This window comes from Microcaecilia unicolor, chromosome 2 (assembly GCF_901765095.1).
Source record: "Microcaecilia unicolor chromosome 2, aMicUni1.1, whole genome shotgun sequence".
NCBI classification, from domain to species: domain Eukaryota; kingdom Metazoa; phylum Chordata; class Amphibia; order Gymnophiona; family Siphonopidae; genus Microcaecilia; species Microcaecilia unicolor.
In genome coordinates, this window is record NC_044032.1 from 165468297 (window position 1) to 165488322 (window position 20026).

General features: G+C 43.0%; 1 protein-coding gene across 3 annotated transcripts in view; it reads left to right on the top strand.

Annotated features, from left to right (window-relative positions):
* FER (FER tyrosine kinase) overlaps positions 1-20026 on the top strand; it is a 370578-nt gene that overhangs the window by 271067 nt on the left and 79485 nt on the right. For all 3 annotated transcript variants that reach the window (XM_030193456.1, XM_030193455.1, XM_030193454.1), the window contains exon 15: positions 4659-4753. In XM_030193456.1, coding sequence (XP_030049316.1) covers positions 4659-4753 — 95 coding nt within the window. The remainder of the gene's footprint in view (positions 1-4658; positions 4754-20026) is intronic.

Below are 20026 nucleotides of genomic sequence, written 5' to 3' on the forward strand. Positions count from 1 at the left end.
AGAGTTGCTGGACATGGATGGATGAAGGGGAGGAAAGTCAGGAAGGAGATGCACATAGATGGAAGGGAGGGAAGAGAGGGGAAATGCTGGACATGGATTGAGGGGAGGGAAGAGAGGAGAAATGCTGGACATGGATGGAGTCTATGTACTCTTTATCTTTTAAAAAATACTATAAATAAAAATGACAAAAAAAGAAAGATTAAAACAAAAAAAACATAGATAAAACAATCCATATATCATACCTCTGGATCATATTACTCATTATACACCCTTCCCAATTATTACTTATCATGACAGAATATTTCTCCTAACAGTTCCCTTAAAAACATAATTGCCATTACATGATAACCTTGCTAGCGCCCGTTTCATTTCTGTGAGAAACGGGCCTTTTTTACTAGTGTCCAATAAAATCTATAAAAACATATATCACAAAAGGTTGGCAATAATAAACAAGGAAAAGTTATATTCTTCAGATACAATTTCCACTTGTTTTAAATATGTTTGTAAAATGTAAATAGTAAATATGTATGTGTGTGTATATATAGATATATAGATATCTAGACATATGTGCATGTGTGTAAAAATATAAAACGCAAATTAATTGATACTTTCATGTAATTTTATATGGTCAATTCACCCTTTTTATAGTATGCACATATACTCTTTTGCTTTATTTTTTGTTAACCTACTGATATGTTAGGTTTGCTTTATTGTTTGTGGTTTATTGTTCTTGCTTTAGTTTTTGAAAATATTTGGCAATTTATTGGTTGTATTATATGATGCTTGTTCACTTCTTGTAAACAGACTAGGAAAAAAGGCCCGTTTGTGACACAAATGAAACGGGCGCTAGCAAGGTTTTCCTTGTGAGAGAGAGAGAGAGTGAATGTGCGAGTGTGTGTGTGTGACAGAGAGAGAGTGAGACTGGGTGCGAGTGTGTGTGAGAATGAAAGTGTGTGTGTTAGAATGAGAGTGTGTGCGAGTGTGTATGTGAGACAGAGCGAGTGTGAGAGACAGAGTGTGTTTCACACAGATACACTGTGTGTGTGAGAGAGAGAGTGTGTGTAAAACAGAGAGAGTGTGAGAGAGTATGTGTGCGATACACAGACTCTGTGTGAGACCGAGAGTGTGTGAGAGTGAGTGTGTGACACAGAGAGTGAATGTGATAGAGTGTGAGATGCTGTGTGAGAGTGAGAGAAAGACACTGACTGTGAGAGAGAGAGTGTGTGTGTGACAGAGATACCTCCCGCCCTCCCTCTGTGGTCTCAGGACCCCCTCCTCCCTCTCTGGTATGAGGACCCCCTCCCCTCTGGTCTCAGGATCCCCTCCCAGGTCTTGGGACCCTCCCCCCTCTCAGGTCTCGGGACCCCCTCCCCTCTCTGTGTTTCCTTCCCCTCCCCTCTGGTGTCAGGAACCCCCTGCCTCTCCCCCCCTCTGCGTGTTTGGCAGCACCGTGTGAGTGTGTGACAGAGAGAGAGTGAGACTGGGTGTGAGTGTGTCTGTGAGAGAGTGTGTGTGATTGTCCTCTCTCCCCTGCCCCCTCCAGCCACCCAGCGATTCTCCTCTCTCCCCTGTCCCCCCCTCCAGCCACCCAGCCATTCTGCTGTCTCCCCTGCCCCCCTCCAGCCACCCAACGATTGTCCTCTGTCCCCTGCCCCCCCTCGAGCCATGCAGCGATGCTCGTGTCTCCCCTGGCCCCCCTCCAGCCACTCAGCGATTGTCCTCTGTCACCCCCCCTGCAGCCACCCTGCGATGTTTAACTGCAAAATTAGGGAGAAACATAGCCAGGCTGTTTAGACATTGTGACTCATGAGCTATGTAGTGTAATAAAACGCACCTGCAACGTTGTGAAGCTGACACAGTGGCTTCATTGAAGGGTTCGTATCATTCGTAAGTCTGTCACATCTGTCTGTGCCCCGCCTTTGCGTCATGACTTTTTGACACGGTTCCCTCTGATAGGTCCGCCACCCTCGACGTCATCACGTTTTGACGCGAGGGCGGGGCAGAGAGAGATGTGTCAGACTTACAATGTTATGAACCCTTACGAACCCTTCACTGAAGCCACGGAGTCAGCTTCAGAACGTTGGAGGTGCATTTTATTATAGTAGATATGTTACTTTTGTATTATTCTGAAAACTTATAAAGATTTTAAAAAAATGTTTTGATAAATTTTAGTATAGAATGTAATAGCCAGCATTTCACATGCTCATTTGGGAAGTAGTATCTTATGCAGCAGCGAATTCTTCGTTTTTACTACTACTACTAATCATTTCTATATCTCTACTAGACATACGAAGCACTGTACACAATATATGCAGGTACTTTCTCTGTCCCTAGAGGGCTCACAATTTGTTCCTGTACCTGGAGCAATGGAGGGTGACTTGCCCAAGGTCACAAGGAGCTGCAGTGGGAATTGAACCCAGGTTGCCAGGATCAGAGCTCACTGCATTAACCATTAAGCTACTTTTCCACATTTTACAGCAAGACCTTAATATTGCTGGGCCATGATAATTATATACACAAGAAAGCCATATTGAAAATTGTGTAATTCTTTTATTGTATTAAAATATTATTTTATTTATTGTGTAAAACTTTGTTGTTTGGGGTTTTTTTTTTATTTTGTTTTTCTCATGGTTTTTTAATTACACAGATCTGAAAGGTCCTGAACATTCTTTTAATGATGTCTATCATATTGTTAGAGCAGATTCCTTTTTTCTGCTAAATATTCTATATATTTCTTTGAATATACACGCGCCTGAAAATGAAAAAATCATTTTCAGACACGTGTATCGGATGCATGCCAAAGATGAAATTACCGCAAGGGCCACGTGGTAACTCCATTTTGGCGCGTGTAGGCGGCTACACTTCTTAGTAAAAGGGCTCCTTAATTCCTTAGATTTTAGGTATATGGATTTTTGTGCAATATGTTCATATTTGGATTCTCTACGAATTTGAATTGAGATTGCATTTATAATCCTAAGAAATGATATTTGTTACGTTGAGAATATTTTTGTCATTTTATTATTTGTATTTATTTTTGGTAGAACTACTGTAAAAATGTCTACCATTAACAATCTACCAACACAATTTAAGTACAGTATTAAAATAATCTTCATTAAAAAATCAGTTTATGGAACACTAGGGGATTCAAGATGGCGCTCAAGCAGGATGTGCGATGAGGACGCTCCTAGAAAAAGTTTCTCAAAAGCAAGTTTCTTATAATAATTATGCCGAAAAGGAAAGGAAAGCTGAGGGGACCACCTCTCCCGAAGCAAATTCCTTCCTTACCTGGGCAGCAGTCCATGTCTGCGTATCTGGTTTCAACTCCAGTTTCGGACGTATCCGCTGGCGAGGCAGGGAAGAGCCTCGCCTTGGAGAGCGAAGTATCGCTCAGTCCGTTGGGACCTTTGACCCCGACGCCGTCGCAAATGCCCGGAGGTTCTGTACCAAGCCCTGAAGGAAAGGGGAACTCAAAGGAGTGGCGCTCTCCGGAGACGTCCGTGCAGCCCGAGGAGATCTTTGGGATGGCACAGGGAGACCAACGAACGCCGGAAGTTTTGCCTGGGGTAATCGGCGGGAAGTCGCCTGAAACAACAGTGCAGGCTTCGGCTTGCGCTTTGGCGATTGAACCGTTGAGAAAACCTCAAGTGGTGTCATTGGAATCAATCTGGACAGCCCTTGAATCACTTTACAAGGTCTATACTTCATTGAACAATTCTTCTCAGATAAATTCTTTAAAAGTTCAAATGGAGGGAATATTAACGAAGCAGACTAGTTTGGAATGGAAAACTACTCAAGAAATCTGAACTTGCGAATATTAAACTTTCCAAAATCTCAATTTGTGCCTCCTAAAGACATGTTTGCTAAATTCTTGAAAGAAATATATAAGTATTCTGAGCAAACAATTCCCCCAACTCAAAAAATTTATTATTTGGATGTGAAGACTTCTCCAATACAGGATAATTCTATGCAGGATAAATCATCCGAAGCACTGGACTTAACAAACTTCTTACAACAGTCGAAGGATAATACAGAGACTAGAGCAACCTTGATAGTATCTTTCGTTTTTCTGCAAAATAAAGAATCTTTATTGAGACTTTATTTTAAAAACATGTGTCCTGAATTTAAAGGAAGCAACGTCTCCATATTTCCAGACATTGCTCGATGGACTCAACAAAGACTGAAAAAATTCCTGCTTATGAAACAGGAATCTCTGAATATAGGAGCAGTCTTCCAATTACGTTTCCCATGTAAATGTCTCCTGATGTTTAAAGAGAAGAAATATGTGTTTTTTGAGCCAGATCAATTGAGGTCATTTCTTGATAAGAAGGGAGACCAGGGTTAATTTCAGATAAATAAGTCCTATATAAATATGGATAACCACTGTTTGTTTTCCTTTAATTTAATGTGTTCTAGCACCAACTTCCTTTGGTATTATTATATCTTGAATCCCTCTATTTGTGGACTATAATATCAGCCGAATATATATTTTCTGTTAGTAAACTTATCTATTAAGTTAGAATATGTTTTCTTTTCTTTGTTTTTAAAGGCTGATGTATCTTATCAAAGAGTTATTCTTTGTATATTCTATATTAAAATGATAAATTAAAAAAAATCAGTTTATATAATCAATAACTTTAACACTTTTTATTCCCTGGCAGAATACTGAAACAATATGACCATACCAACATTGTAAAACTTATAGGAGTATGTACACAGAGGCAACCTATCTATATTGTTATGGAACTTGTACCAGGTAAATACTTTCTTTTGTCACAATAAATGTAGTATCTGTTTCATTATCTTATAATTGCTATGTACTCCTATTAATTCATTGTTCAAAAGATTCTAGATATGTTGGTTCACATGGTGCAGGCTTGGGAAGGTGCTGCCGTTAATTTCTTTAGAATCAGACTAAACCCTTAAGAGCTGTGAAAAACATTCACCTGTAGAAATGACAACATAGTTTAAGTTCTACTGCACCACATTGCTCTCTGTTGTAACTGGTATCTCATATGAGTGTTGCCACATAAATATTTTGTGAAGGCTACCTGCTTCTCTCCTTGCATCTTCCTTCTTTCCTAGTTTTGCTCATAGTCAGGGGGCAAGAGGGAATTTAGAAAGCATCCATTTATTCCGGTAATATTGTCTTTAATAGTAAAAGGTTTTCAAATTAGCCAATTTGTCCCCGAATTTCTCACTGTTATCTACTTTATCTTACCCTCTTCCCCCTTTCTTTACTCCTTTGGTCCATGGACTGCCAGCTAAAACAGAGAGATCCTTACTTCTTGCTGTTGATTGGTTCTGGTCAATAGAATGAGGCAAGGTGGGAGTCAAGGAAACCACAGCATGAACACTACTACCTCTTATTGCGAGAGACATAAGAACTCCGGGAAGGTAGACCTGGTCCACACGCGCCAGGAAACCACATCGCTGCAACTTTCCGGCACAAAAGGAAAATCCTATCGGAGGATGGACCTGAGAGGGGCCTGCGATCCAGGGACATCTGAGGAACATTGTGCCCGACGATCCTAACAACCAGTGAGCGGTGTTGCAGGACCGCATGAGTCGACCCTGGGCCACCCCCTGCAGGGATCAGGAGTCAGGCGATTGTCCAGAGCCGAGCTCAACGGGAAAGGTGAGGTCCTACAGTGGGGTTATGAATTGGGGGGTGGACCGAATCGCGGGGGAGGTCCCAGACTTACGAAGGCGCGGTGCCACCCCATGCAGAGTTCAGAGGTCCGGTGCTCGCCTGGAGCCGTGACCGGCTGACGTCTGAAAGTACCGAAGGGCAAATTAAGCGCCCCGAGGCATTGTCACAGTTCGGGGGAAGTATCGAGTTGCAGAGGGGACCTTGAGAGCCTGGAAACCTGACAACGACCATACTGCACAAGAACACTGGTAGGCGAGAGAGGCTTCCCACGTGTAAAACGACGAACGCAAATTACCAAAAATCGCGGAAGAAGCGAAACCTCGATTGAAAGAAGCACAGGGCAGCAAACAAAACAAGACAGACACACAGGTCTATTCACAAAAAGTGACCTCTCAATGAGTGGACGACTGAATAACATTCTACCTCAGAAACCTCTTTAATTTATGCAGGCTACAATAACTGATTCACTATATAACTGAACAGTCTGCTGCAGACTGATTAAGTATTTTCTACAACTCATGTAGGGTAAAGTCACTGACTCACTGAATAACTTATAGGTATCTCCTAGTACTGATGCACTACTGATATGATTGATGGTTTAACCCTTAATGCTTTCAAATATTGTGTCTCAGATTGACTGACTGCGAAATATCCTTCTAGACCAGTACTGTCTCTAATCTTTTCACCCTACTGTGAACTGGGTAGACTCACCCCACTACAACCTTGGTATTATTTTGCCTGCTTTATGCGCTGTATCTGCTTTGCTTTGCTCTGCTCAGCCTTGCTTTGCGTTGCTGGGATGAAATCCAATGAACTATTCCTAACTATCTACTATTTCACCCTAATCCAACATGCACTCATAATCACGAACATAGACAACAACAGACCCACACCTCACACACCATCTGCACAACCCACGCAAAATATGCCTATCCAAAACAATAAAAAAAAACCATGAGAAACCCGCCATACATGAATACCATCAACAGAAAGGACAAAAAGAATTCAACAAAATCAATTACCAAGAAGATAGACAACTGATAGAAATTCCCATCAACCCGAACCCACACGAACATCACCAACTAATACAAATAGGCTACATCAATGCCAGATCGGTAGTAAATAAAACCATAACCAACTGGATTAAAGATGAACACCTCGATTTCCTACTTATTACTGAGACGTGGATCCATGACTCTAAAGATCCAAAAATCCTAGAGCTCTGTCCTCCAGGCTACAAAATAACCCATTGGACAAAAGAAGGAAAAAGAGGAGGAGGCATAGCAATAATTTATAAATCTCAATTCATAGTTACAACAACAGCAGAATCCATGCTACCCCATCTCGAAATAGCTTCAGTTAGAATTAATCACCCCAAACTACGCGACCACCTAAACTTAATCCTATTCTACAGACCCCCGGGCAAATGGCAAGACTCACAAACACACTTTATGGACTTCATTTCGAAAACTTGCATTTCCACCCAGAACCTTCTTATAGCAGGAGACATCAACCACCCACAAAAAAGGACACACCTTAAATATTATCACCTACAAATTCACATCAGAATCCAACCTCACACTTCCAGATACAAAATGGACAGCCACGCCATGGACCGAACCCACTCGAACATCACCAACTAAAACAAATAGGCTACATCAATGCCAGATCGGTAGTGAATAAAACCACAACCATAACCGACTGGATTAAAGATGAACACCTCGATTTCCTACTTATTACTGAGACATGGATCCATGACTCTAAAGATCCAATAATCCTAGAGCTCTGTCCTCCAGGCTACAAAATAACCCATTGGACAAGAGAAGGAAAAAGAGGAGGAGGCATAGTATAGTAATAATTTATAAATCTCAATTCATAGTTACAACAACAGCAGAATCCATGCTACCCCATCTCGAAATAGCTTCAGTTAGAATTAATCACCCCAAACTACACCACCTAAACTTAATCCTATTCTACAGACCCCCGGGCAAATGGCAAGACTCACAAACACACTTTATGGACTTCATTTCGAACACTTGCGTTTCCACCCAGAACCTTCTTATAACAGGAGACATCAATCTCCATCTGGAGGATACCAACTCGAAGAATGTATTGGAATGTAAGGAATTCCTCCAACTATGGGAACTCCACTGGCCAGACGTGCAAACCACCCACAAAAAAGGACACACCTTAGATATTATCACCTACAAATTCACATCAGAATCCAACCTCACACTTCCAGATACAAAATGGACAGCCACGCCATGGACCGATCACCACAAAGCAAACCTCTCCTTACGTTGGAAGACAAAAAAGACACAACAAAAACAAGTGACCAAAATATATAGCACGAGAGGTAAAATTGACCCGCAAACATTCTGGCAACAATTCTTTACAGATGAATGGACAACTCCCACAGACTCCCCTCAGTTTCTCCAAGAGTGGGACAACAGATGCAAAACAGTACTAGATAACATAGCACCAATACAAACCAGAACCTCACATAGAATAAATTCCATACCATGGTTCAATGAAGAATTGAAAGAACTAAAAACACAAGTCAGAAAATTAGAACGGGCATGGACCAAGAAAAAAGACGAACATACATTCAATCACTGGAAAAAACTACAAAGGAAATACAAATACACTATCAGACAAACTAAAAGAACATACTACAAAACCACAATAGGACCAAATTACAAGGACACATACAAACTCTTCACACTTGTAAACAAACTCCTAAACACCACACCAGTCACCTCTAACAATACAGAAACCCCATCTACAACCAATCTTGCAAAGTACTTCAACGAAAAAATCACAAAGCTACAACTCATGATACCTACTAATAAAACTGAGTACACAAGCATCCTTGAATGTCTAGACTCAAAACTAGGGGAATGCCCAGCAAGACCGATCATGGATCAAGTTTGACACGATATCCCCTGATGAATTCTCAAAATGGCTCGGAAAATACGTTAAGTCACAATGCAAATTGGACGTCTGCCCCAATAGCCTAATAAAATCAGCCCCCAAACAATTAAAAAAAGACCTTACGAAGCACATAAACTACAGGCTTCAAAACGGCCTCTTTCCCACGGAGAAAGGAAACATCCTACTTACCCCACTGCCAAAAGATGCGAAGAAAAGCACAACGGACCTAACTAACTACCACCCAGTAGCATCTATCCCACTCATAACTAAACTCATGGAGGGCATAGTGACGAAACAACTCTCTGAGTACCTAAGTGAATATTCAATTCTGCATGAATCGCAGTCAGGATTCCGGACAAATCACAGTTCCGAAACGGTTCTAGTGTCGGCAATGAATGCTTTCAAACAAGCAATTGCAACCGGCAACAACATACTCCTCTTATAATTCGACATGTCCAGCGCCTTCGACATGGTCAACCATGAAATACTATTACAGATACTAGATTACTTCGGAGTAGGAGGCACAGTTCTCAAATGGTTCAAAGGATTCCTGACCACAAGATCATACCAAGTCACAATCAATGCGGACACATCTTCCCCATGGACACCTGAATGCAGAGTTCCCCAGGGATCCCCCCTTTCGCCAACTCTCTTCAACCTAATGATGATACCACTGGCCAAACTCCTAGCCAATCAAAACCTCAATCCCTATATATATGCAGACGATGTCACGATCTACATCCCATTCAAGCAGGATCTAAACGAAATTACCAACGAGATCAATCAAAGCCTCCAAACCATGCACTCCTGGGCTAATGCGTTCAAATTGAAACTCAACGCAGAGAAAACACAATGTCTTGTACTAACCTCACAACACAACAAAAACACCTACTCCAAAATAACCACACCATACTGTTCTCTTCCCGTCGCGCAAAACCTAAAAATTCTTGGAGTGACTATCGACCGAAACCTCACACTTGATACTCATGTGAAGAATACAATGAAGAGAATGTTACACTCAATGTGGAAACTCAAAAGAGTAAAACCTTTCTTCCCGAGACATATCTTCCGCACCCTGGTACAGTCAATGGTAATAAGTCACCTGGACTACTGTAATGCACTATATGCCGGCTGCAAAGAACAATCTATCAAAAAACTCCAAACAGCCCAGAATACAGCCACCAGACTCATATTTGGAAAAAATAAATATGAAAGTGCTAAACCCTTAAGAGAGAAACTCCATTGGCTCCCACTCAAAGAACATGTTGAGTTCAAGATCTGCACGATAGTACACAAAATCATACACGCAGACGCCCCAGTCTACATGCTAAACCTTGTGGACTTGCCTCCCAGAAACGCTGTAAGATCATCCCGCAAATATCTCAATCTACACTTCCCCAGCTGCAAAGGACTGAAATACAAACAGACACGCAACCACCTTCTCCAACTTAAGCAGGCATTTGTGGAATGATCTACCCACTGATCTGAAAGCTATTGACGAATTGACTAGCTTCCACAAATCTTGGAAAACTCATCTGTTCCAAAAGGCCTACAAGAAAAATACATAGCCTACAAACGACTTCAACAAATCACACAATTACCACAGCTCACCTCTAACTTACCTAACACTTCCCGTCTATCCTCCCCTACCCAATCTTCAAATAGCAAGAATTGTACTTGTCATCATGAAATCATTATGCTTATCTTCTCTTACCAGCATTCAAACTATAAGAAATGTACCTATTAACACGAAATGATGATGTCATAACCACACTCTGTAAGCCACTTTGAGCCTACAAATAGGTGGGAAAAGGTGGGATACAAATGCAATAAATAAATAAATAACCAGTCTGAGAGCATCTCCCTCCTGGCTCCTGACCTTAGCTGACAACCTAGTACCCACTCAATAACCTGCTTATACCAGAGAAAATAGGTAGACATGGTGGGAAGATGACATGACTGTTCTGAAAAGATGGACTCCACCTTAACCAGGCTGAAACTAGGCTGTTGGCGCTAACATTTAAAAAGAAGATAGAGCAACATTTAAACTAAACTGGAGGGGGAAGGGGTGACAACAGTCGCCCTGGAACACATGGCTCGGTGTGGAGTATCCTTGAAGGATACTATTGAAACAGGATCTTTAGGAATCCCAAATGATGAGGTTTCGATAGTGGTGAAAGAAAGCACAGGAATGTTTAATGGGAGAACAGAGTAAAGGATGCAGATTATCCCTGTCAACTTGAAAGCAGCTTATAGATGCAAGGGAAAAACACAATTTGAAGTGTCTATATACAAATACTAGAAGCCTAAAAAAACAAGATGGGAAAGTTGGACTGCATGGCACTAAATGAAGAGGTAGATATAATAGGCATCTCAGAGACCTGGTGGAAGGAGGACAATCAATGGAACACTGTGTTATCACGCTACCAATTATATTGCAATGATAGAGTGGATCAAATTGGAGGGGGGAGGGGTTGTGCTATTTGTTAAAGAGGGAATTGAGTCAAACAAACTAAGTATTCTACATGAAACAGATAGCAGCTTGTAATCCTTGTGGATAGAAATTCCATGTGTGAAGGAAAGGAATATACTGGTAGGGCTGTACTACCCTCTACCAGGACAAATTATTATTATTATTTGTGTAGCGCTACTAGACGCACGCAGCGCTGAACACCTGACACAGAGAGACAGTCCCTGTTCGATAGAGCTTACAATCTAAAAATACAGACAGACAAGACAATTAAGGGCGAGGAAAGTACTGGGTGAGAAGGAACAAGGATAGGGGAATTGAGTAGTGGTTAGGAGCCAAAAGCAGTGGTGAAAAGGTGGGTTTTCAGCATAGATTTGAAAACAGGTAGAGATAGAGCTAGGCGTACAGGCTCAGGAAGTCCATTCCAGGTATAAGGTGCTGCGAGGGAAAAGGAACGAAGCCTGGAATTAGCAGTGGAGGAGAGGGGGGGATGACAAGAGAGATTTGTCCAGCAAGCGGAGATCACGGGGAGGAATGTAGGGAGAGAGGAGAGGTAATGGGGGGCTGCAGAATGGATGCATTTAAAGGTCAGTAAGAGAAGTTTGAAGCGGACAGGGAGCCAGTGAAGTGACTTGAGGAGTGGGCTAGTGTGGGTAAAATGATTTTGGCGGAAAATAAGTTGTGCCGCAGAATTTTGGACAGACTGGAGAGGAGAGAGATGGCTGAGCAGAAGACCAGTGAGAAACAAATTGCAATAATACAAGCGAGAGGTGACAAATCAAACAGACAGATGAACATACGTTTACAGAAATTAGGAAAGCTGAGAAATTGGGCAACATTATAATGGTGATTTCAATTACCCCAACATTCACTGGATAAGTTTTACAGCAGAGAGCTCTAGGGAGGTAAAATTCCTAGATGTAATAAGTGACTGCTTCTTGGAGCAGCTGGTCCAAGAACCGACAAGAGGGGGAGATATTTTAGAGCTGATCCTTAGTGGAATGCAGGACATGGTATGAGAAGTAACGGTGTTAGATTTGCTGGGAAATAGTGATCATAACACGATCAAATTTGAGCTATCTAGAGTGAGGTCACTAAGGAAATCTACTATAGCAGCATATAATTATCAAAAGGGTGACTATGACAAAATGAGGAAAATAGTTAAAAAGAAGCTAAAAGGTTTAATACTTAAAATCAGGCGTGGACATTGTTTAAAAATACCATCATGGAAGCCCAGACCAGATGTATTCCACATATTAAGAAAGTTGGAAAGAAGAGCAAACGACAAACAGTGTGGTTAAAGGTGAAGTGAAAGAGGCTATTACAGCTAAATAAACATCCTTCAGAGCATGGACGTAGTTTGACTGTTTCATTTGGGGGAAAGGATGAATATGTATGAGATATCTCATACATATTCATTATGGTTATTCCCAAAAAAGCCAGCTCTTTCTCCCTTCCTTCCTTCCTTCCTTCCTTCCTTCCTTCTTTCCTTCCTCCTCATCTCCTCCTCATCCAGAGCTCCCTCTTCCCCACCCCCTTTCCCATACCATGCCAGTGCAGACCTTAGAAATGCATAAGCTCTATATGTAGATCATTCAAGAGGTAGTGTGTCATGATTTGGGCTCTACACCCTTTCTGATGTTTTGGTGCCACCTCAGTAAGGCCGACACACAATCTCTTCACTGCAAAACACTATACACAAACTTGTGCAAAAACACACTCATAACCTTACCAAACCATAACAGCAGTAATTCCAATGTCAGGACGAGCTACACCTTATGCGTGGAAAGGCAGCACTGTAATTACACTGGGCTCTAAAACACCAGTACACTACCTAGTGAAAAAACAAAAAGGGCTGCAAATACTATACACTAGCAGAATACTGCACCTTGATCACACATGAAAAACACATGACACAACAGATATGACACAAGGAACTAGAAGTAAAACAAATATGAAGGCAAAATACTGAACTGGAAAGTTACCTTAAGAAGTCAGTCTCAGCATGCAGCGATACTAGAAAAATTGAAACTTACATGAATACTATCACAGATGCAAAAACTGACCTATTCCAATTAATAAATTCTGAATAAAATACTTTTTTCTACCTTTGTTGTCTGATCATTTAGTTTTTCTATTCGCTTTGGTCCCAGTGTCTTCTGTTTTATGCAGTGTCTTCTTTCCATTTGATATTTTTCTCTCACCATGTCCACCATCCTCCTGTGTCCATATGCGTCCTGTCTACCATCTGTAGCCCTGTCCCTGTCCTTCCTCCAGTTTCAGCATCTGCCCTCAGTGTTCTGATCCAGCCCTTAAATTCAGCAATTTCCCCTCCATCTATATCCAGCATTTCTCCTCACTCCCCTCCTCCATCTATATCCAGCATTTCTCCTCACTCCCCTCCATCCATGTACATGTACTTCCTCTGTCTTCTCTCCCCTCCATCCATGTCCATCATTTCTCCTCTCTCTTTTCCCCTCCATCCGTGTGCATCTCCTTCCTTTGTCTTTCCTTCCCATCCTTGTCCAGCATTTCTCCTCTCTTCCCTGCCCTCCACTCCATCCATGTTCAGCATTTCTCCTCTCTTCCCTCCCCTCCCCTCCATCCATGTGCATCCCCTTCCTGACTTCCCTCCCCTCCATCATCCATGTCCAGCAACTCTCCATTCTCCCCTGCCCCCTCTCCTCCATGCACCCATATCCAGCAAATTTCCTCTCTCCCCTTCCCCCTCCATTCATCCATCCATGTTCAGCAGTTCTCCTCTCTCCCCTGCCCTCCATTCATGCCCAGGAACTCTCCATTCTCCTGCCCTCTCCTCCATCCACCCATATCCAGCAAATTTCCTCTCTCCCCTGCCCCCATTCATTCATCCATGTCCAGCAGTTCTCCCCTCCCCTCCAGCTATCCATGTCCAGCAACTCTCCATTCTCCCCTGTCCTCCCCTCCATCCATCCATATCCAGCAATTCTCCTCTCTCCCCTGCCCTCCCCTCCATCCATCCATATCCAGCAATTCTCCTCTCTCCCCTGCCCTCCCCTCCATCCATCCATATCCAGCAATTCTCCTCTCTCCCCTGCTCTCCCCTCCATCCATCCACGTCCAGCAATTCTCCTCTCTCCCTTGCCCTCCTCTCCTGTTCAGCGATCTCTTCTCTTCCCTTGTCCTCCTCTCCTGTTCAGCGATCTCTTCTCTTCCCTTGCCCTCCTCTCCTGTTCAGCGATCTCTTCTCTTCCCTTGCCCTCCCCTCCATGTCCAGCGATCTCTTCTCTTCCCTTGCCCTCCCCTCCATGTCCAGCGATCTCTTCTCTTCCCTTGCCCTCCCCTCCATGTCCAGCGATCTCTTCTCTCCCCCTGCCCTCCCCTCCATGTCCAGCGATCTCTTCTCTCCCCCTGCCCTCCCCTCCCATCCGTGTTCAGCGATCTCTTCTCTCCCCCTGCCCTCCCTTCCTCTCCATGTTAAGCGATCTCTTCTCTCCCCTGCCCTCCCATCCTCTCCTCTCTATGTCCAGTGATCTCTTCTCTCCCTTCCCCATCATCCATGTCCAGCAAATCTCCATTCTCCCCTGCCCTCTCCTCCATCCACCCATATCTAGCAGATTTCCTCTCTCCCCTGCCCCCATTCATCCATCCATGTCCAGCAATCTCTTCTCTCCCCCTGCCCTCCTCTCCTGTCCAGTGATCTCTTCTCTCCCCCTGCCCTCCTCTCCATGTTCCAGCGATCTCTTCTCTCCCCCTGCCCTTCCCTCCCATCCATGTCCAGGGATTCTCCCTGCCCTTCCTCAGCTCCTCAACAGCCCTCCTCTCCTTCCTTCCTCCCCCCCCCCCCCCCCCAGCGCGTTTAACCATTTTACTTTCAGGCGCAGCAACGGCACTAAAGAGGACAACACAGCAGGCTCACCTCCAGCTTCTCCCTTCGCTCACACAGTGTCCCGTCTTCTGCGATTATGTATTTCCTTTTTCCGTGAGGGCGGGACACTGTGTGAGCGAAGGGAGAAGCTGAAGGTGAGCCCGCTGTGTTGTCTTCACTGCCGTCGATAAGCCTGGAAGTAAAAGGGTTAAACGCACGCGGGGGGGGGGGAGCAACAGAGAGGAGGGCTGTCCATCGGGAAGCTGAGGGCGGGAAGGAGGGACCGTCGGAGAGCTGCCTTGCGCCGGCCCTGCATTTGGGGGGGCAATGCCCCCCTCACCCCCCAAACTACGCCCATGCTTCAGAGAATAGAGAAAGGATCCAAATGAAGAAAATAAGGAGCAACATAAGCACTATCAAACAAGATGAAAAGCATTGATAAAAATGACTAAAAGAGAATATGAAGAAAAACTTGCCATGGTGACAAAAACTCATAGTAATACCTTTTTCAGTTACATCAGAAGCTGAAAGTCTGTGAGAGAATCCATGGGACCATTAGATTATGAAGGAGCAAAAGGGGCATTCATGGAGGACAAGGCCATAGCGGACAAATTAAATGATTCTTTGCTTCAGTTTTTCCGGAAGAAGATGTAAGAGATCTACCTGTACCAGAAATGGTTTTCAAGGATGAAAATGCGAAGGAACTGAAAGAAAGTTGATTGAACCTAGAAGATTTACTGAGCCAAATCAACATGTTAAAGAGTGACAAATCACCTGGACCATATGGTATTCACCCCAGGGTACTGAAAGAACACACAGATGAAATTACTGATCTGTTGTTAGTGATCTGAAACCTGTCGTTAAAATTGTCTCTAGCACCTGTAGATTGGAGGACGGCCAGTGTAACGCAGATTTTTAAAAAAGGGTTCCAGGAGTAATCTAGGAAATTACAGACTGGTAAGCCTGACCAGTGCCAAAGAAAAGTATAAAGAATAAAATTATGGAACACGTGGAGGGGCATAATTGAACAAAAACGTCTATCTCCATGGGCTTTTATCTCCGAGAACGGGTCCGTGAAGGGGCGGACCGAACCGTATTTTCGAAAAAAATAGACGTCCATGTTTTATTCGACAATTTGTGAGCTGGGCGTTTTTGTTTTTCAGTGATAATGGAAAATGAAAGCGCCCAGCTCAAAAACGAATAGATCCAAGGCATTTGTTCGTGGGAGGGGCCAGGATTCGTAGTGCACTGGTCCCCCTCACATGCCAGGACACCAACCGGGCACCCTAGGGGGCACTTTTACAAAAAAAAAAAAAAGGTAAAAGAGCTCCCAGGTGCATAGCACCCTTCCCTTGTGTATTGAGCCCCCCAAATCCCCCTCAAAACCCACTGCCCACAAGTCTGCACCATTACTATAGCCCTAAGGGGTGAAGGGGGGCACCTACATGTGGGTACAGTGGGTTTGGGGGGGGGTTGGATGACTAAGCATTAAGCAGCACAATTGTAACAGGTAGGGGGGGATGGGCCTGGGTCCACCTGCCTGAAGTCCACTGCACCCCCTAACAACTGCTCCAGAGACCTGCATACTGCTGCCAGGGAGGTGGGTATGACATTTGAGGGTGAAAATAAAAAGTTGTGAAACATCATTTTTTTGTGGTGGGAGGGGGTTAGTGACCACTGGGGGAGTCAGGGGAGGTCATCCCCAATTCCCTCTGGGGGTAATCTGGTCATTTAGGGCACTTTTTGGGGCCTTATTCATGAAAAAACAGGGTCCAGGAAAAGTGCCCTAAATTCTAGCTACAAACGCATACTTTTTTCCATTATCGGCGAAAGGCGCCCATCTCTCCTCGGCCGATACCACGCCCCAGTTCCACCTTCGCCACGCCTCCGACACGCCCCCGTCAACTTTGTACGCTTCCGCGATGAAGTGCAGTTGAAAACGTCCAAAATCGGCTTTCCATTATACCATTATACCGATTTATTCGTTTTTGTGAGATAAACGTCTATCTCCCGATTTGGGTCGAAATCTAGGCGTTTTTCTCTTTCAATTATAAGGTGGATAGGCAAACATGGTTTAAGGGCCAGAGAGCATGGGTTCAGCAAAGGGAAGTCTTGCCTCACTAATTTACTTTTTTGAAGGCATGAATAGATATGTGGATAAAAGTGAGACTGATTTTGGGAAAGGGATTGGATTTGATATACCGCCTTTCTGTGGTTTACATATTATATACAGGTACTTATTTTGTAACTCGGGCAATGGTGGGTTAAGTGACTTGCCCAGAGTCAAAAGGAGCTGCAGTGGGAATCAAACCCAGTTCCCCTGGTTCACAGCCCACTACACTAACCATTAGGCTACCCCCTCCAATTTTTCAGAATTCTTTTGATAAAGTTCCTCATGAGAGACTACTGAGAAAATTAAACAGTCATGGGATAGGAGACAATGTCCTTTTTGTAGATTAGGAATTAGTTATTGGACAGAAAACAGAGGGTAGGGTTAAATGGCCATTTTTCTCAATGGAGGAGGGTGAATAGTGGTGTGCCGCAGGGATCTGTACTGGGACCAGTTCTATTTAACATATTTATAAATGATCTGGAAATCGGAACAAGTGAGGTGATTAAATTTGCAGATGACACAAAACTATTCAAAGTTGTCAAAACATGGTCAGATTGTGAAAAATTGCAGGAAGGAAACTGGAATGCTGGGCATCCAAATGACAGATGAAATTTAATGTGGACAAATGCAAAGTGATGCACATTGCATAGAATAATTTAAATCATAGTTACTTGATGCTAAGGTCCAGCTTAGGAGTAGGCACCTAAGAAAAAGATCTAGGTGTCATTGTAGACAGTACCCTGAAATTTTCTGCTCAGTGTGGCGGTGGCCAAAAAAGCAAAAGGGATGCTAGTTATTATTAGGAAAGGGGATGGTAAATAACACCAAGAATATTATAATTCCTCTGTATCCATCCATGGTGCGACTTCATCTTCAGTATTGCGTTCAATTCTGGTCGGTGTATCTCAAAAAAGATGTAGCGGAATTAGAAAAGGTTCAAAGCAGAGCAATGAAAATGTTAAAGGGGATGGAACTCCTCCCATATGAGGAAAAGCTAAAGAGGTTAGGGCTCTTCATCTTGGAAAAGAGATGGCTGAGGTGGGATGTGATTAAGGTCTACGGAATCCAGAGTGGCATAGAATGAGTAAAAGTGAATTGAGTTTTCACTCTTTCAAAAAGTACAAAGACCAGGGGACACTCAATGAAATTACAAAGAACTTTTTTCATTCAAAGAATAGTTAAGCTCTGGAACTCATTGCCAGAGGATGTTGTAACAGTGGTTAGCGTATATGGTTTTAAAAAAAGGTTTGGAGAAGTTCCTGGAGGAAAAGTCCATAGTCTGTTATTGAGATAGACATGGATGAAGCCACTGTTTGATCTGCTATTGGTATCATGGAATGTTGCTGCTACTTGGGTTTCTGGCAGGTACTTTTGACCTGGATTGGCCACTGTTGGAAGCAGCTTACTGGGCTAGATGGACATTGGTCTGACCCAGTATGGCTATCCTTATTTATCTTATTCAGAGATCTTTAAGTGCTCTCCCTTAGTAGTAGCTATTTTAATCTCTGTTCCTTATTTTGCTTTCTTTCTCCTTTGGCTTGTGTTCTATATTTTTTTTTATCCTCATCTCTTCTTTCCACCAGCTCTTTTGCAGTCCCTCATTCTGCCCTTTGAAAGTAGTGATACTTGGCCTATTATAATCTGGATAGCATCATGTGAAATCCAGAATTGCTCTAAAATCTCCCTTCTGCAAATGGGTAACTTGACCACTGTGTAGGTATGAGCCTCAATTATTGCATGCAGGTAGTTAGTGTGAGGGCTTAATCTTCTTCCCTGCAGAAAAACAAAACTAGCTTTTAAAAAATTCAACAGCCACATGGCGTATACCACCCCCCACCACCAATGTCTTTACATTTCTTTCCTGTCCCACTTCTGAAGAAGTCCACACAGTATATATTTCCTCTTTATCAATATGGTTAGAGTTCCACTCACCCTACTTTGTAGTAAATCCATACTTAGTACCCCTTTCTTGTGAATGTTCTGCATTTTCTTGTTTCTCCTTGGTAACATGGCGTCAACAGTTTATGTGCATTTTGCTGTACATAGGTAGTTCTCCTTTTATGTTTCTTGTGACATTTTTCCTGATCTTGTTGCTATTCATATACCATCACAAATGGATTCCCATCTTCAGATATGAGTCACCTGGGATACCTGCATTCCTCAGGTACCCCAGGCAACTCATATATTTGCAAGTCAGATGCTCTGCCTCCTCAGTCACATGGCCTCAACAGTTCATGTGACACCAATAGCTTGCCTTCACTTTCTAATTCCTCCTTGTACAATCTCCTCGCAATGACTCAAGCCATGGTATACCTTTCTGCCCGTATCCAGGTGACTCCATGACTCCGTCACGCTCTTTAGTGGTGGATGGTGTCACACAATCTATTGTGAGGCCTCCCATTCTACCCCATTCCACATCACAAGGTTATCACCATAGATGCTTCCATGACTGGGTGGGAAGCCTCATTCCTGATGTGTGTACGAATGAGTGAGAGACTTGCATGGGTTTCTTTTATATATATTCCTTTCAAGTAGTCCTCTGTACTAGTGGTACACAAACCTATCATGGAGGACCCCTAGCCAGTTGTGTTTTTAGGATATCCACAAAAAAATATGTGCATATAATGGATGTGCTTCATATAAATTTATTTTATAAATATTAATTTTAGATATTCTGAAAACACAACTGACTGAGGGTATTTGGGACAGATTTGGAAACTACAGTTCTTTACCTTTTGTCTTTATCTTTTGACATTCACTAAGTACAATATAAAAATTGAGCAATCACTTTCCGATCCCACATCCCTTTTGTGGAGGTGGTTGTTTTCAGAATTTGTGAGAGTCAGCAGAATGTTGCTAGAGCTAAAATATACAACTGCAAAGTAAGTGGAGATAAGCTAATTGACAGAGGAGACAGAATCTATTGTATAAAATATTCATCAGCGAGTACCTCTTTGGAAATGGCAGAATGACTGAATTCCTTTCTGAATGCTCTGGTGGTAGATGTAATGA